The sequence below is a fragment of the Staurois parvus genome, unplaced genomic scaffold (assembly GCF_062004578.1).
Source record: "Staurois parvus isolate SC_StPar_1 unplaced genomic scaffold, SC_StPar_1.0 ptg000559l, whole genome shotgun sequence".
NCBI lineage: Eukaryota > Metazoa > Chordata > Amphibia > Anura > Ranidae > Staurois > Staurois parvus.
In genome coordinates this window covers 390,001-409,642 of record NW_028318355.1, presented here as the reverse complement: position 1 = coordinate 409,642, position 19,642 = coordinate 390,001, and the positions used below count along the sequence as shown (strand labels likewise).

General features: G+C 46.3%; 1 protein-coding gene across 2 annotated transcripts in view; it reads right to left on the bottom strand.

Annotated features, from left to right (window-relative positions):
- The window catches only part of LOC149450916 (OTU domain-containing protein 7B-like), a 138,741-nt gene that overhangs the window by 79,171 nt on the left and 39,928 nt on the right, over nt 1–19,642 (bottom strand). The window contains exon 1 of one of the 2 annotated variants that reach the window (XM_089691267.1): nt 1,533–1,722. The exons of the other annotated variant lie outside the window; for it this stretch is intronic. Within the exon in view, the coding sequence (XP_089547393.1) occupies nt 1,533–1,605 (73 nt within the window). The 5' untranslated portion in view covers nt 1,606–1,722. Of the gene's footprint in view, nt 1–1,532; nt 1,723–19,642 lie in introns of those variants that run through there. 2 annotated transcript variants of the gene reach the window in all.

Here is a 19,642-nt window from a genome sequence, read left to right as displayed (position 1 = left end):
CCTTGAGGGTTAAGGACCTTAGATTGTACGCCCCTTGAGGGTTAGGGACCTTAGATTGTACCCCCCTTGAAGGTTCGGACTTTAGATTGTACGCTCTTGGGGGTTAGGGACCTTAGATTGTACGCCCCTTGAGGGTCAGGGACCTTAGATTGTACGCCCCTTGAGGGTCAGGGACCTTAGATTGTACGCCCCTTGAGGGTCAGGGACCTTAGATTGTACACTTCTTGAGGGTTAGGGACCTTAGATTGTACTCCCCTTGAGGGTCAGGGACCTTAGATTGTACGCCCCTTGAGGGTCAGGGACCTTAGATTGTACGCCCCTTGAGGGTTAGGGACCTTAGATTGTACACTTCTTGAGGGTTAGGGACCTTAGATTGTACTCCCCTTGAGAGTCAGGGACCTTAGATTGTACGCCCCTTGAGGGTCAGGGACCTTAGATTGTACGCCCCTTGAGGGTCAGGGACCTTAGATTGTACGCCCCTTGAGGGTCAGGGACCTTAGATTGTACGCCCCTTGAGGGTCAGGGACCTTAGATTGTACGCCCCTTGAGGGTCAGGGACCTTAGATTGTACGCCCCTTGAGGGTCAGGGACCTTAGATTGTACGCCCCTTGAGGGTTAGGGACCTTAGATTGTACACCCCTTGAGGGTTAGGGACCATAGATTGTACGCCCCTTGAGGGTTAGGGACCTTAGATTGTACGCCCCTTGAGGGTTATAACCTAGTACACCCATATATATGTGAGATAACAGGAAGTGGTCGCCATGCAGGAACACTTAAGTGACAAAGGGTCCCAGAGCTAAATGGGTTAGCTTAAGAGACAACAAGGTGGTTCTTGCTTTGCAGCTCCCTTTGTCTGATTGAAACCTCAGAGTAGGCCTTCTGACAGGGAAGGAGCCACTGCTGATGATGGATGCATGTGAAAAGATAAAAACCACCTGCTGGCTGAATAGAAGACTGCATATTGTGTGTTATTTATTTCAGGTACTTATATAGCGCCGTCAATTTACGCAGCGCTTTACATATATATTGTACATTCACATCAGTCCCTAACCCTCAAGGGTCCCTAACTTACATTCATACACACACATACTAGGGGCAATTTAGACAGGAGCCAATTAACCAGCATGTGTTTGGAGCGTAGGAGGAAACTGGAGTACCTGGAGGAAAACCACGCAGGCACAGGGAGAACATGTAAACTCCAGGCAGGTGGTGCCATGGATGGGATTCAATCCTACAACCTTAGTAATGTCAGGTGGAACAAGCACCAGGATTGGGATCGGGCTCAGATGAGTAAAAGGGGGGGTGCTGTGGGAGGAGCTCCGCTCAGATTTTCTTTTACTTTCATGCACAGAATAGATCCTGCCTTTACAACCACTTTGAATTGTGGGCTCTTTAAGCGATCGTATTATTTATTCTCCTGTGTTACAATAATCCAAACAGTGTGTTTCGGTTATAAAAAGTTGAGGATTTAGTACTTTAAATAAAAGAACGACAAAATGCGCCACAGGTACGGCTTCGGCTCCTTGTCTTACCTTCCAGGAGATCTCTAGCCAATCCTGGCTCTGCACCAGTCGAGCGAACAAAATGTGACAGGACCAGATCCATGTCCACAGGTCATGTGATCAGAGAGTCCTCTGAGGCTGGGGACAGGTGGGACATAGAAGTCAAGGTGCTAGCTCTTCAGTCTAAGGGTAGAACCACACACAGAGGGGCAGCAGAGGGGCAGCGGACGCACACAGAGGGTACAATGAAGATGATCAGACCCCATCGTGGGCTGCTTCTGCTACAGAGGGAAACGCGTACACACACTCGGAGCGAGAGCGCCGGTCACATGAAAACAGAGATAAAAATAAACCCTCTCTCCGCTCGCCCGTTCACGTTCGGCCTGGGTGAAGACAGGCTCTGGTTTCCTTTTGTTTGCGATTTTCACAAAAGCGTTTGGCGGCCCCGCCTCGCCGCTCAGAAGGGGACATTGTTCTGACTCCTACAGGTGCCGCTTTTCACAAAACAACATCGAGACGGCGGCTGCGGCTTTCTCCCCTCAGTTCCTTAAAGGAAAACTCCGGCTTTGCAGAATAAAAAAAAAAAATTGATATAACCTAAAAAACTGCTGGCGGCCACCGATGACATCCATTGGTAATGCTAACTTCCTGGCTGTCATATGCCGATCCTCTGGAACCAATGCTTTGAACCAGAGCCCAAAAACAAGTACGTAGAGAGTGAAGCTCATGACTTGCTTCCTTGGTCTGGGTTACTGACTCAGAAATGAGTGAAGAGAGAGGACTAGCCAGGCAGCTCAAGCTGCAAAAATACACCAAAGGAGATTTAGTCTGCCAAACAACTGTCTAATATATATATACACACACACACACACACACACACACACATATATATATACACACACACACACACAGTCAGGTCCATAAATATTGGGACATGGACACAATTCTAACATTTTTGGCTCTATACACCACCACAATGGATTTGAAATGAAATAAACAAGATGTGCTTTAACTGCAGACTGTCAGCTTTAATTTGAGGGTATTTACATCCAAATCAGGTGAACGGTGTAGGAATTACAACAGTTTGCATATGTGCCTCCCACTTTTTAAGGGACCAAAAGTAATGGGACAGAATAATAATCATAAATCAAACTTTCACTTTTTAATACTTGGTTGCAAATCCTTTGCAGTCAAATACAGCCTGAAGTCTGGAATGCATAGACATCACCAGACGCTGGGTTTCATCCCTGGTGGTGCTCTGCCAGGCCTCTACTGCAACTGTCTTCACTTCCTGCTTGTTCTTGGGGCATTTTCCCTTCAGTTTTGTCTTCAGCAAGTGAAATGCATGCTCAATCGGATTCAGGTCAGGTGATTGACTTGGCCATTGCATAACATTCCACTTTTTTCCCTTAAAAAATTCTTTATTGCCTTTGCAGTCTGCTTTGGGTCATTGTCCATCTGCACTGTGAAGCGTCCAATGAGTTGTGAAGCATTTGGCTGAATATGAGCAGATAATATTCCCGAAACACTTCAGAATTCATCCGGCTGCTTTTGTCAGCAGTCACATCATCAATAAATACAAGAGAAGCAGTTCCATTGGCAGCCATACATGCCCACGCCATGACACTACCACCACCATGCTTCACTGATGAGGTGGTCTGCTTAGGATCATGAGCAGTTCCTTTCCTTCTCCATACTCTTCTCTTCCCATCACTCTGGTACAAGTTGATGTCGGTCTCATCTGTCCATAGGATGTTGTTCCAGAACTGTGAAGGCTTTTTTACATGTCGTTTGGCAAACTCTAATCTGGCCTTCCTGTTTTTGAGGCTCACCAATGGTTTACATCTTGTGGTGAACCCTCTGTATTCACTCTGGTGAAGTCTTCTCTTGATTGTTGACTTTGACACACATACACCTACCTCCTGGAGAGTGTTCTTGATCTGGCCAACTGTTGTGAAGGGTGTTTTCTTCACCAGGGAAAGAATTCTTCGGTCATCCAGCACAGTTGTTTTCCGTGGTCTTCCGGGTCTTTTGGTGTTGCTGAGCTCACCGGTGCGTTCCTTCTTTTTAAGAATGTTCCAAACAGTTGTTTTGGCCACGCCTAAGGTTTTTGCTATCTCTCTGATGGGTTTGTTTTGTTTTTTCAGCCTAATGATGGCTTGCTTCACTGATAGTGACAGCTCTTTGGATCTCATCTTGAGAGTTGACAGCAACAGATTCCAAATACTAATAGCACACTTGAAATGAACTCTGGACCTTTTATCTGCTCATTGTAATTGGGATAATGAGGGAATAACACACACCTGGCCGTGGAACAGCTGAGAAGCCAATTGTCCCATTACTTTTGGTCCCTTAACAAGTGGGAGGCACATATGCAAACTGTTGTAATTCCTACACCGTTCACCTGATTTGGATGTAAATACCCTCAATTGTGGTGGTGTATAGAGCCAAAAATGTTAGAATTGTGTCAATGTCCCAATATTTATGGACCTGACTGTACATATACACACACACACATATATATATATATATATATATACACACACACACACACACACACACACACACACATATATATATATATATATATATACACACACACACACACACACACACACAGTGAGACATAATATATATACATACACATACATGCATGTATATATTTAAAAAAAAAAAGACTTTTCACTTTTTTTTACATCTCAGCACTGCTGATTTCCTACGGCCTCTTTCCAGCAACTTCCAGTCTACACATACTGAAGGCTACATGGCATTTCTCAGGGAGGATCTCTACATGGTGACATCAGTGGACCCAGTAATGTGTATGAAATCGGCCATTTCTAGTCTCCATCAAAAGCCCATGTGACAGGATGACAACACAGGAGCCCAACTGGGGGATAAAGACAGAGCGTGGTCACTCTATAAAAGAAACAGGATCACCAGGAATTATTGAAATAAAACCTGCGGATGTACGCTAGCTTTATACGAATGCTGCTGCAGCTTGATCGGAGTTTCAGTGCAATTTTGCAATGTGTTTTTTTATTATGTGTTTTTTTTGTAGGAGAATGATGCCATAGAAAACTGCCAAAATAGATCAAAAACACAAGTACATGCATTTTTGATGCGTTTCTATTGAAGTCGTTGGGGCATTATCATTTAGTGGCGTTTTCCCGCATTTGCTAGCATTTCTTTTGCATCTTTTTTCACCAAAAAAAAAATCACACCAAAGTAGCACCTGAACCCTCCCCAAAGTCGATGTGAACAGGCACCACTAAAATCAATGATTTCCATTGTCATGCTTTTCGGTGCGACCCAAGTTGCAACTAAAATCGCACTACTGTGAAGCAGGACTTCATTGATATTATAACTATTAATAGTAATAGTAGTATTAATGACGGTTATTATTAATTATTATTATTATTATTATTATTATTATTATTATTAATAATAATAATAATAATAATAATAAAATGATCTAAATAATAATCTAATAACAGAAATAAAAATAATCTAATAGTAAAAATAAAAATAATTATTTGATGACGACGACGACAAAGAAGATGAATTGTCATCTTAGAATAGAAATATTGGATTATTTTTTTATTGCTGTTTTCTTTAGATTTTCATCATAATTTTTATTATTGATAAAATAATACATGAAGATGTTGACTCTTACATGAGAATATAGTGAATGGGTTTTAAAGTGTGTCAAACATTGACAGTATTGCAGTTTACAGGTTCCTAGATGTGGTGGTTGTATAAGTTTTTTTTTTCACTTTTTTCCTGTTTTTTTAGTGATCCTGCCATTACCTCACTTCCTTTCCTAGGGTGACAACCGTACTCTGAGCATCACTTTCACCAAACGACAGGCAGTGTGTTAGGACACCATCCCCTTCTTCTCCATAACAGGGGGAGGTGTTGTGTAATCCACAGGGATATCTGGGAACAATGCTACCTGATAACAGTCTGCAGACAGAGTACATGAAGATATCAGATCACAAGATTTCAGGCTGGATGAACTACTTTTTTTTTTTTTTTTTTTTTAATTTGCCAGATATCATAAAACACCTTCAATGGTATTTTAGCTGGTCTGCAACCTTTTTGGTGACAGGTACCCTTCAAGGTGCGTATATTACAATGACTCCGAATGTGACAAGACACAGCTTTTACGTCATGGGCTAGTTCACAGTGCTGTTTTTCTGCATCAAAAATGCATGCACAGTGTTTTCCATGTATTCCAATGGCCCTGGTTCACACTAGTGCAGTCAGTTCCTGGTGCAGGAAGAAAAAAAAAAAAAAAAAAAAAAAAAAAAGAACATTCTGCATTTTCTTTGCACAGAACCATAACGGAACATAGCAAACTGCACCAAAACTGCACCAAAACCGAGTGTGGTGTGAACATAAACGTATCCGGAATGCATTTTTGTAGTGTGAACTGGCTCTAAAAGAAGAATTATGGGCAAAATGATTATTATTTTCCCATGCGGTGCAGGCACAGCCCTACTGTATGGGAAATAATGCTCGTTTTTGTCTAGGGGCTCGGAAAGCAAAAATATACTCACCTAATCCGCCAATCCGCCAATCCTCCAAGCGCACGACCGGCCGCTCCTGCCCCCCCGTATGCTAGCAGTCTTGTGAATGGGTTGTTCTCGACGTCATTATGCCCATAGACTGGCTATGGACGTGAGGACGGCAGGAACAGCCCATTATTAGACATGGGGGAGTGCAGTTTTCCAGAGGATAGGAGGAATGGTTCGGTACAGCTTTCCCCTGAGCCCCTGGACAAAACCAGCACTTAACCTATGCAGTGCAGGCACAGCCCCTCTCCATGGGAAGATAATGCTCATTTTTGTCTAGGGGCTCTGAAAGTAAAAATATACTCACCTAATCCACAAGTCCTCCGAGCGCACGGCCAGCCGCTCCTGAACCCCCCCCGCACACTAGCAGTCTTGTGATTGGGTTGTTCCTGATGTCAATATGCCTGTCATTATGTCTATTACTAGACATGGGGGAGCGCAGTTTTCCGGAGGATCGGAGGAATGGTTCAGTACAGCTTTTCCCTGAGCCCCTGGACAAAACCAGAACTGGGGGAGCGCAATTTTCCAGAGGATCAGAGGAATGGTTCAGTACAGCTTTTCCCTGAGCCCCTGGACAAAACCAGAACTGGGGGAGCGCAGTTTTCCAGAGGATCGGAGAAGTTTTGTGAATGGGTTATTCCTGACGTCATTATGCCCATAGACCAGCTATGGACGTGAGGACGGCAGGAACAGCCCATCACTAGACATGGGGGAGCGCAGTTTTCTGAAGGATTGGAGGAATGGTGCAGTACAGCTTTTCCCTGAGCCCCTGGAGAAAACCAGAACTGGGGGAGCGCAATTTTCCAGAGGATCTGAGGAACAGTTCAGTACAGCTTTTCCCTGGGCACTTGGACAAAACCAGAACTTAATCTATGCGGGGGGGGGGGGGGGGCACCACCCCACTGTATGGGACAGTAATGCTCATTTTTGTATAGGGGCTCTGAAAGCAAAAATATACTCACCTAATCCGCCAATCTTCCGAGCGCACGAGCGGCCGCTCCTGCCCTACCTGCATGCTAGCAGTCTTGTGAATGGGTTGTTCCTGACGTCATTATGCCCATAGACCGGCTATGGACACAAGGACAGCAGGAACAGTCCATTACTAGACCTGGGGGGAGCGCAGTTTTCCGGAGGATCGGAGGAATGGTGCAGTACAGCTTTTCCCTGAGCCCCTGGACAAAACCAAAACTGGTGGAGCGCAATTTTCCAGAGGATCGGAGGAACGGTTCAGTACAGCTTTTCCCCAAACACCAGGACAAAACCAGAACTGGGGGAGCGCAATTTTCCAGAGGATCTGAGGAACAGTTCAGTACAGCTTTTCCCCGAGCACTTGGACAAAACCAGAACTTAATCTATGCGGGGGGGGGGGGGGCACCACCCCACTGTATGGGAAAGTAATGCTAATTTTTGTATAGGGGCTCTGAAAGCAAAAATATACTCACCTAATCCACAAATCCTCCAAGCGCATGAGCAGCCGCTCCTGCCCCCCTGCACACTAGCAGTCTAGTGAATGGGTTGTTCCTGACATCATTATGCCCATAGACCGGCTATGGACACAGGGACAGCAGGAACAGTCCATCACTAGACATGGGGTAGCGCAGTTTTCCGAAGGATCGGAGGACTGGTTCAGTACAGATTTTTCCTGGACAAAACCAGAACATAACCCATGCAGTAGGGGCACAGCCCCTCTGCATGGGGGAAAAAAAAAAAAAAGTTTTGACCGGAGTTCTGCTTTAAGGGGGGAGACAAAGCGCTATTCGCACAGCCCACACCCCGGCACGCTGGCATGTTCAGCTGCTGGATGCCTCCCTCTCACCAAACAATGCTCAGGGTCTCCGATATGAAATAGAATATTGTGGAGGACAGTGCTGAGGCTGCATGCTGGACTCCCCCCCCCCCCCGTCACTTACAACCAGTGTTTACAAGGGCTCAGGCCACGCCCACCATCCACACAAACCAACCAGCGCCGGGTATCTCTTTTCATAGCACATGACTGCTATTGTACTAGGCACACGCTGCACGGCTCCAACAAGACCTTTGTCAAGTGTCACAACACTGGGAGCCTCATTGTTCAGCTGCCATGGAATTCAATGCATGAAGTCTTAGGAGGTTAAGTCCACAAAAAAAGCAAGATTTCCTAAGGCCTGGTTCCCATCTATACACGTTGCAATTCATGCTTTTTTACCCGGCGCATTTTGTGCTTTTGAACACGAGTTTTTGATGCGTTTTGCTTTTTTTTTTTTTTGCCAATAGGAAAGTATTGAGTGTGACTTTGATGCAATTTTACATTCTCTGGCATTCAGTCGCACCCAAAGTAGTGTACAAACCTTTTCAAAATCGCTGCGACTTTAAAAAGGTTCCTGCACTACTTTGAAGAAGAAAAAAAAAAAAACCCTAAAAAAAACCCGAAATTATATTTTTTACTTTCTCCTATAAAACCTGCCTTGATTACTGCAACTCCCTCCTCACTGGTCTACAGTTACACAGGCTATCCCCCCTTCAGTCTATTATGAATGCTGCTGCTAGACTCATAAATGTTACTGATCAGCAACTGCTGCTAGACTCATCCACCTTACCAACCGATCAGCGACTGCTGCTAGACTCATCCTCCTTACCAACCGATCAGCGACTGCTGCTAGACTCATCCACCTTACCAACCGATCAGCGACTGCTGCTAGACTCATCCACCTTACCAACCGATCAGCAACTGCTGCAAGACTCATCCTCCTTACCAACCGATCAGCGACTGCTGCTAGACTCGTACACCAACCAACCGATCAGCGACTGCTGCTAGACTCATACACCAACCAACCGATCAGCGACTGCTGCTAGACTCATACACCAACCAACCGATCAGCGACTGCTGCTAGACTCATAAATGTTACCAACCGATCAGCGACTGCTGCTAGACTCATCCTCCTTACCAACCGATCAGCAACTGCTGCAAGACTCATCCTCCTTACCAACCGATCAGAGACTGCTGCTAGACTCATACACCAACCAACCGATCAGCGACTGCTGCTAGACTCATAAATGTTACCAACCGATCAGCGACTGCTGCTAGACTCATCCTCCTTACCAACCGATCAGCAACTGCTGCAAGACTCATCCTCCTTACCAACCGATCAGAGACTGCTGCTAGACTCATACACCAACCAACCGATCAGCGACTGCTGCTAGACTCATAAATGTTACCAACCGATCAGCGACTGCTGCTAGACTCATCCTCCTTACCAACCGATCAGCGACTGCTGCTAGACTCATCCTCCTTACCAACCGATCAGCGACTGCTGCTAGACTCATCCTCCTTACCAACCGATCAGCGACTGCTGCTAGACTCATCCTCCTTACCAACCGATCAGCGACTGCTGCTAGACTCATCCTCCTTACCAACCGATCAGCGACTGCTGCTAGACTCATCCTCCTTACCAACCGATCAGCAACTGCTGCCCCTCTCTGCCAAACCCTTCATTGGTTTCCACTAACCCAAGGTATAAAATTCAAAATACTAACTACAGCTTACAAAGCCATCCTCAACACTGCCAACCTCATCCGCAGATGCCGCCCAAATCGCCCACTCCGCTCCTCCCAAGATATCTTCCTCTCTAGCTCCCTCATCACCTCCTCCCACGCTCGCCTCCAGGACTTCTCCAGAGCCTCTCCCATCCTCTGGAACTCCCTACCACAGTATGTCCGGTCATCCCCCACCCTGTCTGCCTTTAGACGATCTTTGAAAACGCACTTCTTCAGGGAAGCCTACCCCACCTCCACCTAAAAACTGTACTTGAATCACCTCCACCAGATCATCCCCCGCAGCTATCACCTTTTGTATCACCTCCCCCTTCCTTTAGATTGTAAGCTCCACGAGCCGGACCCTCCTATTCCTCCTGTACTGAAATGTATTGTAGTTGTACTGTCTCCCTTATATTGTAAAGCGCTGCGCAAACTGTTGGCGCAATATAAATCCTGTATAATAATAATATATAAATCCTGTATTATAATAAAAAGCATATCCAATAAATAATATTAAAAAAATCTAATTTCTTCATAAATTTAGGGCAAAATGTATTCTGCTACGTCTTTGTAAAAAAGAAAAAAAAAAATCCCACTAAGTGTATATTGATTGGTTTGTGTGAAAGTTTTAGCGTCTACAAACAATGGTATTTATACTCCAACTATTGTTTTTCTAACACTAGGAATGGCGGCAATCAGCAACTTATAGTGGGACTGTGAAAGTGAAGCGGGCAATCTGACACTAACTGACTAAATATACCAGTGAAAGTGTTTTGTTAAATCTGCTAAATAAGTGCAAACCTGCCTGCCAGCGGTTGGCTGATGACTTCCTGTGCCCTTTGCCCCCCACTGACTGTTGTCAGTATTAGGCATCATGCACATTTGAGCTTAAAAATGTTGCTTTTGAGGCGTTTGAGCTTTTTTTTTTTTTTTTTTTAAATCTCTGCCTCTAAACGCCTCTCCACGTGAACCAAAGGGGTAGATTTACTAAAACTGGTGAACTCAGAATCTGGTGCAGCTGTGCATGGCAGCCAATCAGCTTCTAAATTCGGCTTGTTCAATTAAGCTTTGGCAATAAAACCTGGAAGCCGATTGGTTTTTGTGCAGATTCACCAGATTTTGCACTCTTCAGTTTTAGGCCCCATGTACACGGGACACTTCTGAACGATGGGATCTGACTGCTGGAAAATGTGGGGTAAAAAACGTCTGTTTAGCCGCATTTGCATACCGCGTTTATGAGAGTTTGTGTTTAGAAGCGTTTTTTAACCCCTCGCCTACAGGGCACTTTAACCCCCTTCCTGCCCAGGCCAATTTCCAGCTTTCAGCGCTGTCACACTTTGAATGACAATTGCGCGGTCATGCAACACTGTACCCATATGAAAGTTTTATCATTTTTTTGTGACAGATAGAGCTTTATTTTGGTGGTGTTTAATCACCTCTGCGTTTTTTACTTTTCCTTAAACGAACCAAAAACCACTGAAATTTTGGGGGGGAAAAAACGTTTTTCTTAGTTTTTGTTATACAATTTTGTAAATAAGTGATTTTTCTCCTTCACTGATGTGCGCTAATGAGGCTGCAGTGATGGGCACTGATAGGTGGCACTGGTATGTTGCACTGATGGGCACTGAAAGACATCACTGATATATGGCACTGATAGGCGGCACTGACTGGCACTGTTAGGTGACATTGAAAGGCAGCTCAGATGGGCACTGATATGTGGCACTGATGGGCACTGGCACGTGGCACTGAGGAGCACCGACTGCTGGCACTGATGGACACTGACAGGTAGCACTTTTGGGGCCACACTGATCATCAGGGCACACTGATCATCAGTGCCCTGATGATCAGTGTACATGTCCCCTCCGCGGAATGCCAATTACCAGCTCTCCTCTCGAGCTGTCAGAGAAATGCAGATAACCGGCATTTCCGTCTTTACATGTGATCAGCTGTGATTGGACACAGCTGATCACATGACCGAGCCGACATCTTCGGCTCTCTCCGTGATCCGCTGTGTCCGAGGGACACAGCGCACCGGCGATCACCGCGCGCTCCCTGAGCCGCACATGCACGGAGAAAATGGAAGGACGTCATATCAGAACGAGAGAACCACCTTGCTCCCGTCATTGTACTATATGGCGGGCAGAAGGTGGTTAAAGATAACCAAAATGCACTGAAAAACAGTAAAAAAAATAACGATTTCAGACATTTTGAGAGGAATAGAGAGAGCAGAAGCAGAGATGGCAGTATTTGTTTAGATTAGTTGTCTTTTTTCGTGATGTTTGGATGTGTTCCGGCTCATTTCTGTGCAGAAATTATTGCAGCCGTGTCTAACATATTTTTTATTTCTTGCAAAACCTCAAAGTATGGTGTACCGGGTCCATTTGAGTACCGGGAAAACGCTTTGCATGCATTTTTCATGATGAAAAAAAGGCTCTGGACAGCATCTGGAAATGGAAGAGTTACAAAAAAAAATTGCAAACGCCTATAAATGCTGTTAGCTGCGTTTTGCGTTTGAAACGCTGATAAAATCTACTGCTGAATGCAAGTTTTCTGCGTTCAAAAAAACGTCTGTAAACGAAGATGTGTACATGGACACATAGGAGAACATTAGGGAGAGTTCAGGGGCTGCTGGAAAAAGCGCTGAACAGCTCCTAAATGCGAGTTTATCAGCTGCAGTGTACATGAGCCCTTAGTAAATAAGCCCCCAAGTATCCATGCACACTAGTCATTTACAGGACTTTAGAGGCAGAAAAACTCACCAAAAGTCGCATTAAAAGGGGAGGAGCTTTTGAGCGTAAAACCGCCTAAAAATGCATAAACAAGCATTAGCACTAGGCCTATTTATGCACCAATACATTCTAATGGTCAAAATCAACATTCAGACCAATAGCATGCATTAATGCCGGGCACATGAACGCACATCAACGTGCATGAACATGCATGCAAAAAAAAATTGCAGCCTTTTTTACCACATTTCCCAGCTGCTCAACTCCTCTAGGAGAAAAGGCATCATAGAGAACCCAGTCTGCATTCAGTCTTATTTACAGCTCTCTTTCCACCATGATATGCAAATTAGGAAATCCAAAAAGTGACAACATGCTCTACAGGTGTAGTAAACTGAGTGTACGTTGTCACCCTAGGACAGGAAGTATGCTACAGTCAGGATCACCAAGTGAAAGGACAGGTAAGAAAAAAAACTGAAGAAAGAAAATGAATGCAGCCACCGCATCTAAGGACATGTAAGGCTGCAATACATTATATATTTTTGTTGTCAGGTTTACACTTTTACAATAACTACCTGATAGCTGAACTTACAAAAAATACACAATCTTCCTTTGGGACTAAAAATATAAATATATTCTCCTTCTCTGCATTCTGAGAAATATCCTGATTCTCTGCTTTTTGCTGAATAGATTTCCTTACCAAAGCAAAATGCAAAGAGAAAACGCTTAGCGGTATCCCCTACGGTGGTGTAATGTCTGCGCAGACGTCTTGCTGCTGGCAAGAAGATTCCAGGGACAAGCTGACAGCCGGGTGACATTTGCCTACAAGCGGCTGGGAGTATGACAAGTCAGACACATAGGTGGGTGAAGTGCAATCCCTGCAATCGTTCCGAAACTGCTGGAGAATGTACAAACTTTCAGCACTGCACTGCAAATTGATAGACCTGATATAAAGTCAGCCCAAGGCACCTAGTATATGGAGGTGTCACATCTCAGGAGGCATCAGAGCAACCTCCCACTTCACTGCACCCTGCATGCCCCGGGCTGCCACCACCCTCAAGTGCCGCATATGCCCCGGGCTGAGACCACCCTCAAGCGCCGCGCATGCCCCGGGCTGCCACCACCTTCAAGCCCCGGGAATGCCCCAGGCTGCCACAACCCTCAAGCCCCGGGCTGCCACCACCCTCAAGCGCCGCGCATGTCCCGGGCTGAGACCACCCTCAAGCGCCGCGCATGCCCCGGGCTGCGACCACCCTCAAGCGCCGCGCATGCCCCGGGCTGCGACCACCCTCAAGCGCCGCGCATGCCCCGGGCTGCCACCACCTTCAAGCCCCGGGCTGCCACAACCCTCAAGCGCCGCGCTTGCCCCGGGCTGCCGCCGCCCTCAAGCCCCGCGCTTGCCCCGGGCTGCCGCCGCCCTCAAGCCCCGCGCTTGCCCCGGGCTGCCGCCGCCCTCAAGCCCCAGGCATGCCCCGGGCTGCCACCGCCCTCAAGCCCCAGGCTGCCACCGCCCTCAAGCCCCAGGCTGCCACCGCCCTCAAGCGGCACGCATGCCCCGGGCTGCCACCGCCCTCAAGCGGCACGCATGCCCCGGGCTGCCACCGCCCTCAAGCGGCACGCATGCCCCGGGCTGCCACCGCCCTCAAGCGGCACGCATGCCCCGGGCTGCCACCGCCCTCAAGCGGCACGCATGCCCCGGGCTGCCACCGCCCTCAAGCGGCACGCATGCCCCGGGCTGCCACCGCCCTCAAGCGGCACGCATGCCCCGGGCTGCCACCGCCCTCAAGCGGCACGCATGCCCCGGGCTGCCACCGCCCTCAAGCGCCGCAACCCTCAAGCGCCGCGCATGCCCCAGGTTGCAACCACCCTCAAGCGCCGAGCATGCCCCGAGCTGCCACCACACTAAAGCTCAGCGCATACCCCGGGCTGCCACCGCCCTCAAGTGCCGCGCATGCCCCGAGCGGGCAGCAGCCCTCAAGCGCCTGGGGCAGCAACCCTCAAGCGCCGCGCATTCCCCGGGCGGGCAGCAACCCTCAAGCGCAGCGCATGCCCCAGGCTGCCACCACCCTGAAACGCCGCACATGCCCCGGGGTGCCGCCCTCAAGCGCCGCCAGATGGCTGAGGTGAAGCAGCGTCTGCTAAAGGACAGCACACTGCATGTTGGGAAAGCGCATGAGTTGCGCACATTCCCAAAACACAGATATAAACCCAGAATTACTTTCATCTGATTTCCTATGCTGGCCCAACAACGCTGCTCAGCAGCTATTCCCAGAGTGTTGTCGGGAACTGGAAATATCAGCTCTTCATTACTTATTCATCTTCTCTCCGCACATCAGATTTGATCTCTATTTTGTATGTGCCTTTATGACACAGACATCTACTGCACATGCATACTTTTTTTTTTTTTTTCCATTTACTCACATTAGGCACAGCTCAATGGATACTGTTTTAAAGTCAAGCTCCACCTGCCTCTCCCTCTGCAAGCCACAGAGGTGGAGGGTTAGTGGTCATGTGACCACCTGAAAACAAATGAAAATAAATATTTCAAAGACGAGTTCTAAAAATGTAATGTAGATGAATCATAAAGCTAGGAATGAGGGATGATATGGATGGTTCTTCGAGGACAGGGACTGATGTGAATGCATGGTAGGCAAAGCATCACATAAATTGATGGAGCCCTGTAACAGTGGTCTCCACACTGCAGCCCTTTGCTTGTCTTTATCTGGCCCTAGGGATACTAGTCCTCCGACTGACCCCACCGACGGGGCACTATTCCTCCTACTGACACCAATGATGGGGCACTATTCCTCACAGTGACACCAATGATGGGGCACTATTCCTCCCACTGATACCAATGATGGGGCACTATTCCTCCCACTGATACCAATGATGGGGCACTATTCCTCCCACTGATACAAATGATGGGGCACTATTCCTCCCACTGACACCAATGATGGGGTACTATTCCTCCCACTGACACCAATGATGGGGCACTATTCCTCCCACTGACACCAACGATGGGGCACTATTCCTCCCACTGACACCAACGATGGGGCACTATTCCTCACAGTGATACCAATGATGGGGCACTATTCCTCCCACTGATACCAATGATGGGGTACTATTCCCCCCCCACTGATACCAATGATGGGGTACTATTCCTCCCACTGATACCAATGATGGGGCACTATTCCTCCCACTGATACCAATGATGGGACACTATTCCTCCCATTGATACCAATGATGGGGCACTATTCCTCCCACTGATACCAATGATGGGGCACTATTCCTCCCACTAATACCAATGATGGGACACTATTCCTCCCATTGATACCAATGATGGGGCACTATTCCTCCCACTGATACCAATGTTGGGGCACTATTCCTCCCACTGACACCAATGTTGGGGCACTATTCCTCCCACTGATACCAATGATGGGGCACTATTCCTTCCACTGACACCAATGTTGGGGCACTATTCCTCCCACTAAGACCATAGATGGGGCACTATTCCTCCCACTAATACCAATGATGGGACACTATTCCTCCCATTGATACCAATGATGGGGCACTATTCCTCCCACTGATACCAATGATGGGACACTATTCCTCCCATTGATACCAATGATGGGGCACTATTCCTCCCACTGATACCAATGATGGGGCACTATTCCTCCCACTAATACCAATGATGGGACACTATTCCTCCCATTGATACCAATGATGGGGCACTATTCCTCCCACTGATACCAATGTTGGGGCACTATTCCTCCCACTGACACCAATGTTGGGGCACTATTCCTCCCACTGATACCAATGATGGGGCACTATTCCTTCCACTGACACCAATGTTGGGGCACTATTCCTCCCACTAAGACCATAGATGGGGCACTATTCCTCCCACTAAGACCATAGATGGGGCACCATTCCTCCCACTGACACCAATGATGAGACTCTTTCTACTCCCACTGGCCACAGTGTGGCCCTCCTAAATTCTGAAAGACAGAAAAATGGCCCTCTGTTTGGAAAGTTTGGAGACCCCTGCTCTTTAAATCCCGGTAATAAATTAATCTTCTTAAAGAAGAATTTTTTTAAGAAGCTTTAACAGCTACTTCCATATTTGAGCTCTGTTGTGAGGACAACTATTGTGATGGGGAGCGGTAACATTTAATCACCATCTTGCAGCCCAAGTATGTAATGAGCAAATTAGACTGCCCGCTGTACATACACTAAGGCCAGAAGTATGTGGAAACCCCTCTATACATAGCTATGGTTTTGGAATGAGATGTCCAACAAGCTAACAGATGTGATGGTCGAGTGTCCAACGTTTGGCCATCTCGACCAGGGTTTCTCAACCAGGTTTCCTCCAGAGGTTCCTAGGGGTTCCTTGAACAAGGAGCAATTTCTCCCTCTCAGATAAGTTTCCACTGACACCATTGATCCTTTTAGCCATCTGTAAAGGGGTAATTCTTCCCAGTGACCACAAGTGTACAGAGCATTCTTCCCACTGACCATCACATTAATGTATCATGAGGTGTAGATATTTTAATTTTTAGCAAGGTTTCTCTGAAACTGGAAAAATTTCAAGGGTTCCTCTGTATCGAAAAGCTTGAGAAAGACTGGTCTGTTCCAAGGATGGTTGGATCTACCAAGAAGTTCAGTGACCAGTTGGAATTTTAGCAGAAAGTTATTTCAAGGGTTCCTTTGTGTTGAAAAGGTGGAGAAAGGTTGACCTAGACCAGGGGTCTCCAAACTACAGCCCTCCAGCTGTTGAAGTACTACCAGTCCCATCATGCCTCTGCCTCTGGGAGTCTTGCCTGTGGCTGTCAGAGACTTGCAAGGCCTCATGGGACTTGGAGTTCCTCAACATCTGGAGGGCCATAGTTTGGAGACCCCTGATCTAGAGGGTCTATTTATGTTTACACACAACTTTCACCCAGGATTAACACCCAACCACGGCACCACCTGCCAGGAGTTTGCATGTTCTCCCTGTGCCTGTGTGGGTTTCCTCCGGGTTCCTCCCACACAAAGACATGCTAGTAGGTTAATTGGATCCTGTCTAAATTGTCCCTAGTATGTGTATGTATGAATGTGAGTTAGAGACCTTAGATTGTACGCCCCTTGAGGGTTAGGGACCTTAGATTGTACGCCCCTTGAGGGTTAAAGACCTTAGATTGCACGCCCCTTGAGGGTTAGGGACCTTAGATTGTACGCCCCTTGAGGGTTAGGGACCTTAGATTGTACGCCCCTTGAGGGTTAGGGACCTTAGATTGTACGCCCCTTGAGGGTTAGGGACCTTAGATTTTACACCCCTTGAGGGTTAGGGACCTTAGATTTTACACCCCTTGAGGGTTAGGGACCTTAGATTTTACACCCCTTGAGGGTTAGGGACCTTAGATTGTACGCCCCTTGAGGGTTAGGGACCTTAGATTGTACACCCCTTGAGGGTTAGGGACCTGAGATTGTACACCCCTTGAGGGTTAGGGACCTGAGATTGTACACCCCTTGAGGGTTAGGGACTGATGTGAATGTACAATATATATAAAGTGCTGTGTAAATTGACGGCGCTATATAAGTACCTGAAATAAATAACACACAATATGCAGTCTTCTATTCAGGCAGCAGGTGGTTTTTATCTTTTCACATTCATCCATCATCAGCAGTGGCTCCTCCCCTATCAGAAGTCCTACTCTGAGGTTTCAATCATACAAAGGGAGCTGCAAAGCAAGAACCACCTTGTTGTCTCTTAAGCTAACCCATTTAGCTCTGGGACCCTTTGTCACTTATTAAATTATGATTTAAATAATACAACCATATGTATATAACAAAGAAAAAAACAAAACGAAAAAAAAAAAAAAAAGAAAAAGCTGTTTAAAAATCTATAGGCATAAAACGGACTCAAAATCATTTGATTCCTATCTGTGAACACAAACAAACCTGTAGACAAGAGTCACCTGACCGCCGTTGTAGGCAGCAGCTGAAATTCTTCGCAAAAAAATTCAAAACAAACATGTCATGCGATCGCGGCTTCTCAGCATGAGCCGCTCTACGCTGAGGCTTTGGCCCGAGGGCTGGGAAATCAGCTTAGCCTGCGAGTGACCAGAGCTGGCCTGCCTGCAGCAGATGGCACGCCGCTATGTAACGTAATGCATTCCCTGCCACACGCTCAACACCTTGTCCTCCGCAGCAGATGGACGGAACCGTTCGTCAAGTGACAGGAGGGGGCATCCGCAACAGTAGTAAATATTTGGGAAGACTGACCTGTTAAAGAGGACCTGTCACATCTATTTTTTCTGAAGAAACAAAAAAAGAAACAAAAAAAGAAACAAAAAAAAAAAAAAAAAAAAAAAGGGACGACAAGATTTACAGCTAAAACGTTACAAAAAAAAAACAAAAAACAATTCCCTGTTACAGAATCAGTTTATGCGCAAAAAGCATTTTAACCGGAAACAAAGCCGGTGACACCGATGTTATGGTGACAGAAAATGAGGTGGACCTCTTCAACCGGGACCCAGACAGCAACAGAAACCTGACGGAACGTTCTAGCAGTCTCGTAGATTGTGTTCTATGTTAAATACCAGCGTACCTCGGTTTACAAATTGAATGCGTTCTATGGGACTTTTCGTACTGCGAAACGTTTGTAAACCGAAACGCAGTTTGCCATAGGAATGCATTGAAAATCAATTAATCCGTTACAGAGGTCAGAAAAAAGTAAAAAGTCTTTGCACTCTATAAAGAGTTTTGAACAGATCAAAGACTTTTTTTTTTTTTTTTACTTTTTTCTGACCACCGGAACGGATTAATTGGTTTTCAATGCATTTACGAATTCATTTTTAATCATGTCCCTGTACAGTACTATGCCTTTAAAATGATCTGTTCAAAACTCTTTTTATAGAGTGCATTTTAAAGGCATAAATACTGTACAGGGACATGATTAAAAATGAATTTGTAAATGCATTGAAAACCAATCATGTCCCTGTACAATATTTATGCCTTTAAAATGCACTCTATAAAAAGTTTTGAACAGATCATTTTAAAGGAATAAATACTGTACAGGGACATGATTAAAAATGAATTCGTAAATGCATTGAAAACCAAAAATACAGGCTGCTCTGGGAAAAGACGGTGTGGTTGTTTCAAGGAGCACAATATGAAGCTGGATGATCAAGTTGCCAGAAAGAAGCCTTTACTGGGCTAATGCCACAAAAACTGTCTTTTGTTCACAGATAGAGATCATATGAAGCTATTATCACAGAGTTGTTTGGATCCTTTTTAAAATCATAACAAAAATCACCCATACGGCTGTGGTCAAAGGTTTCCCTCCCCTGGA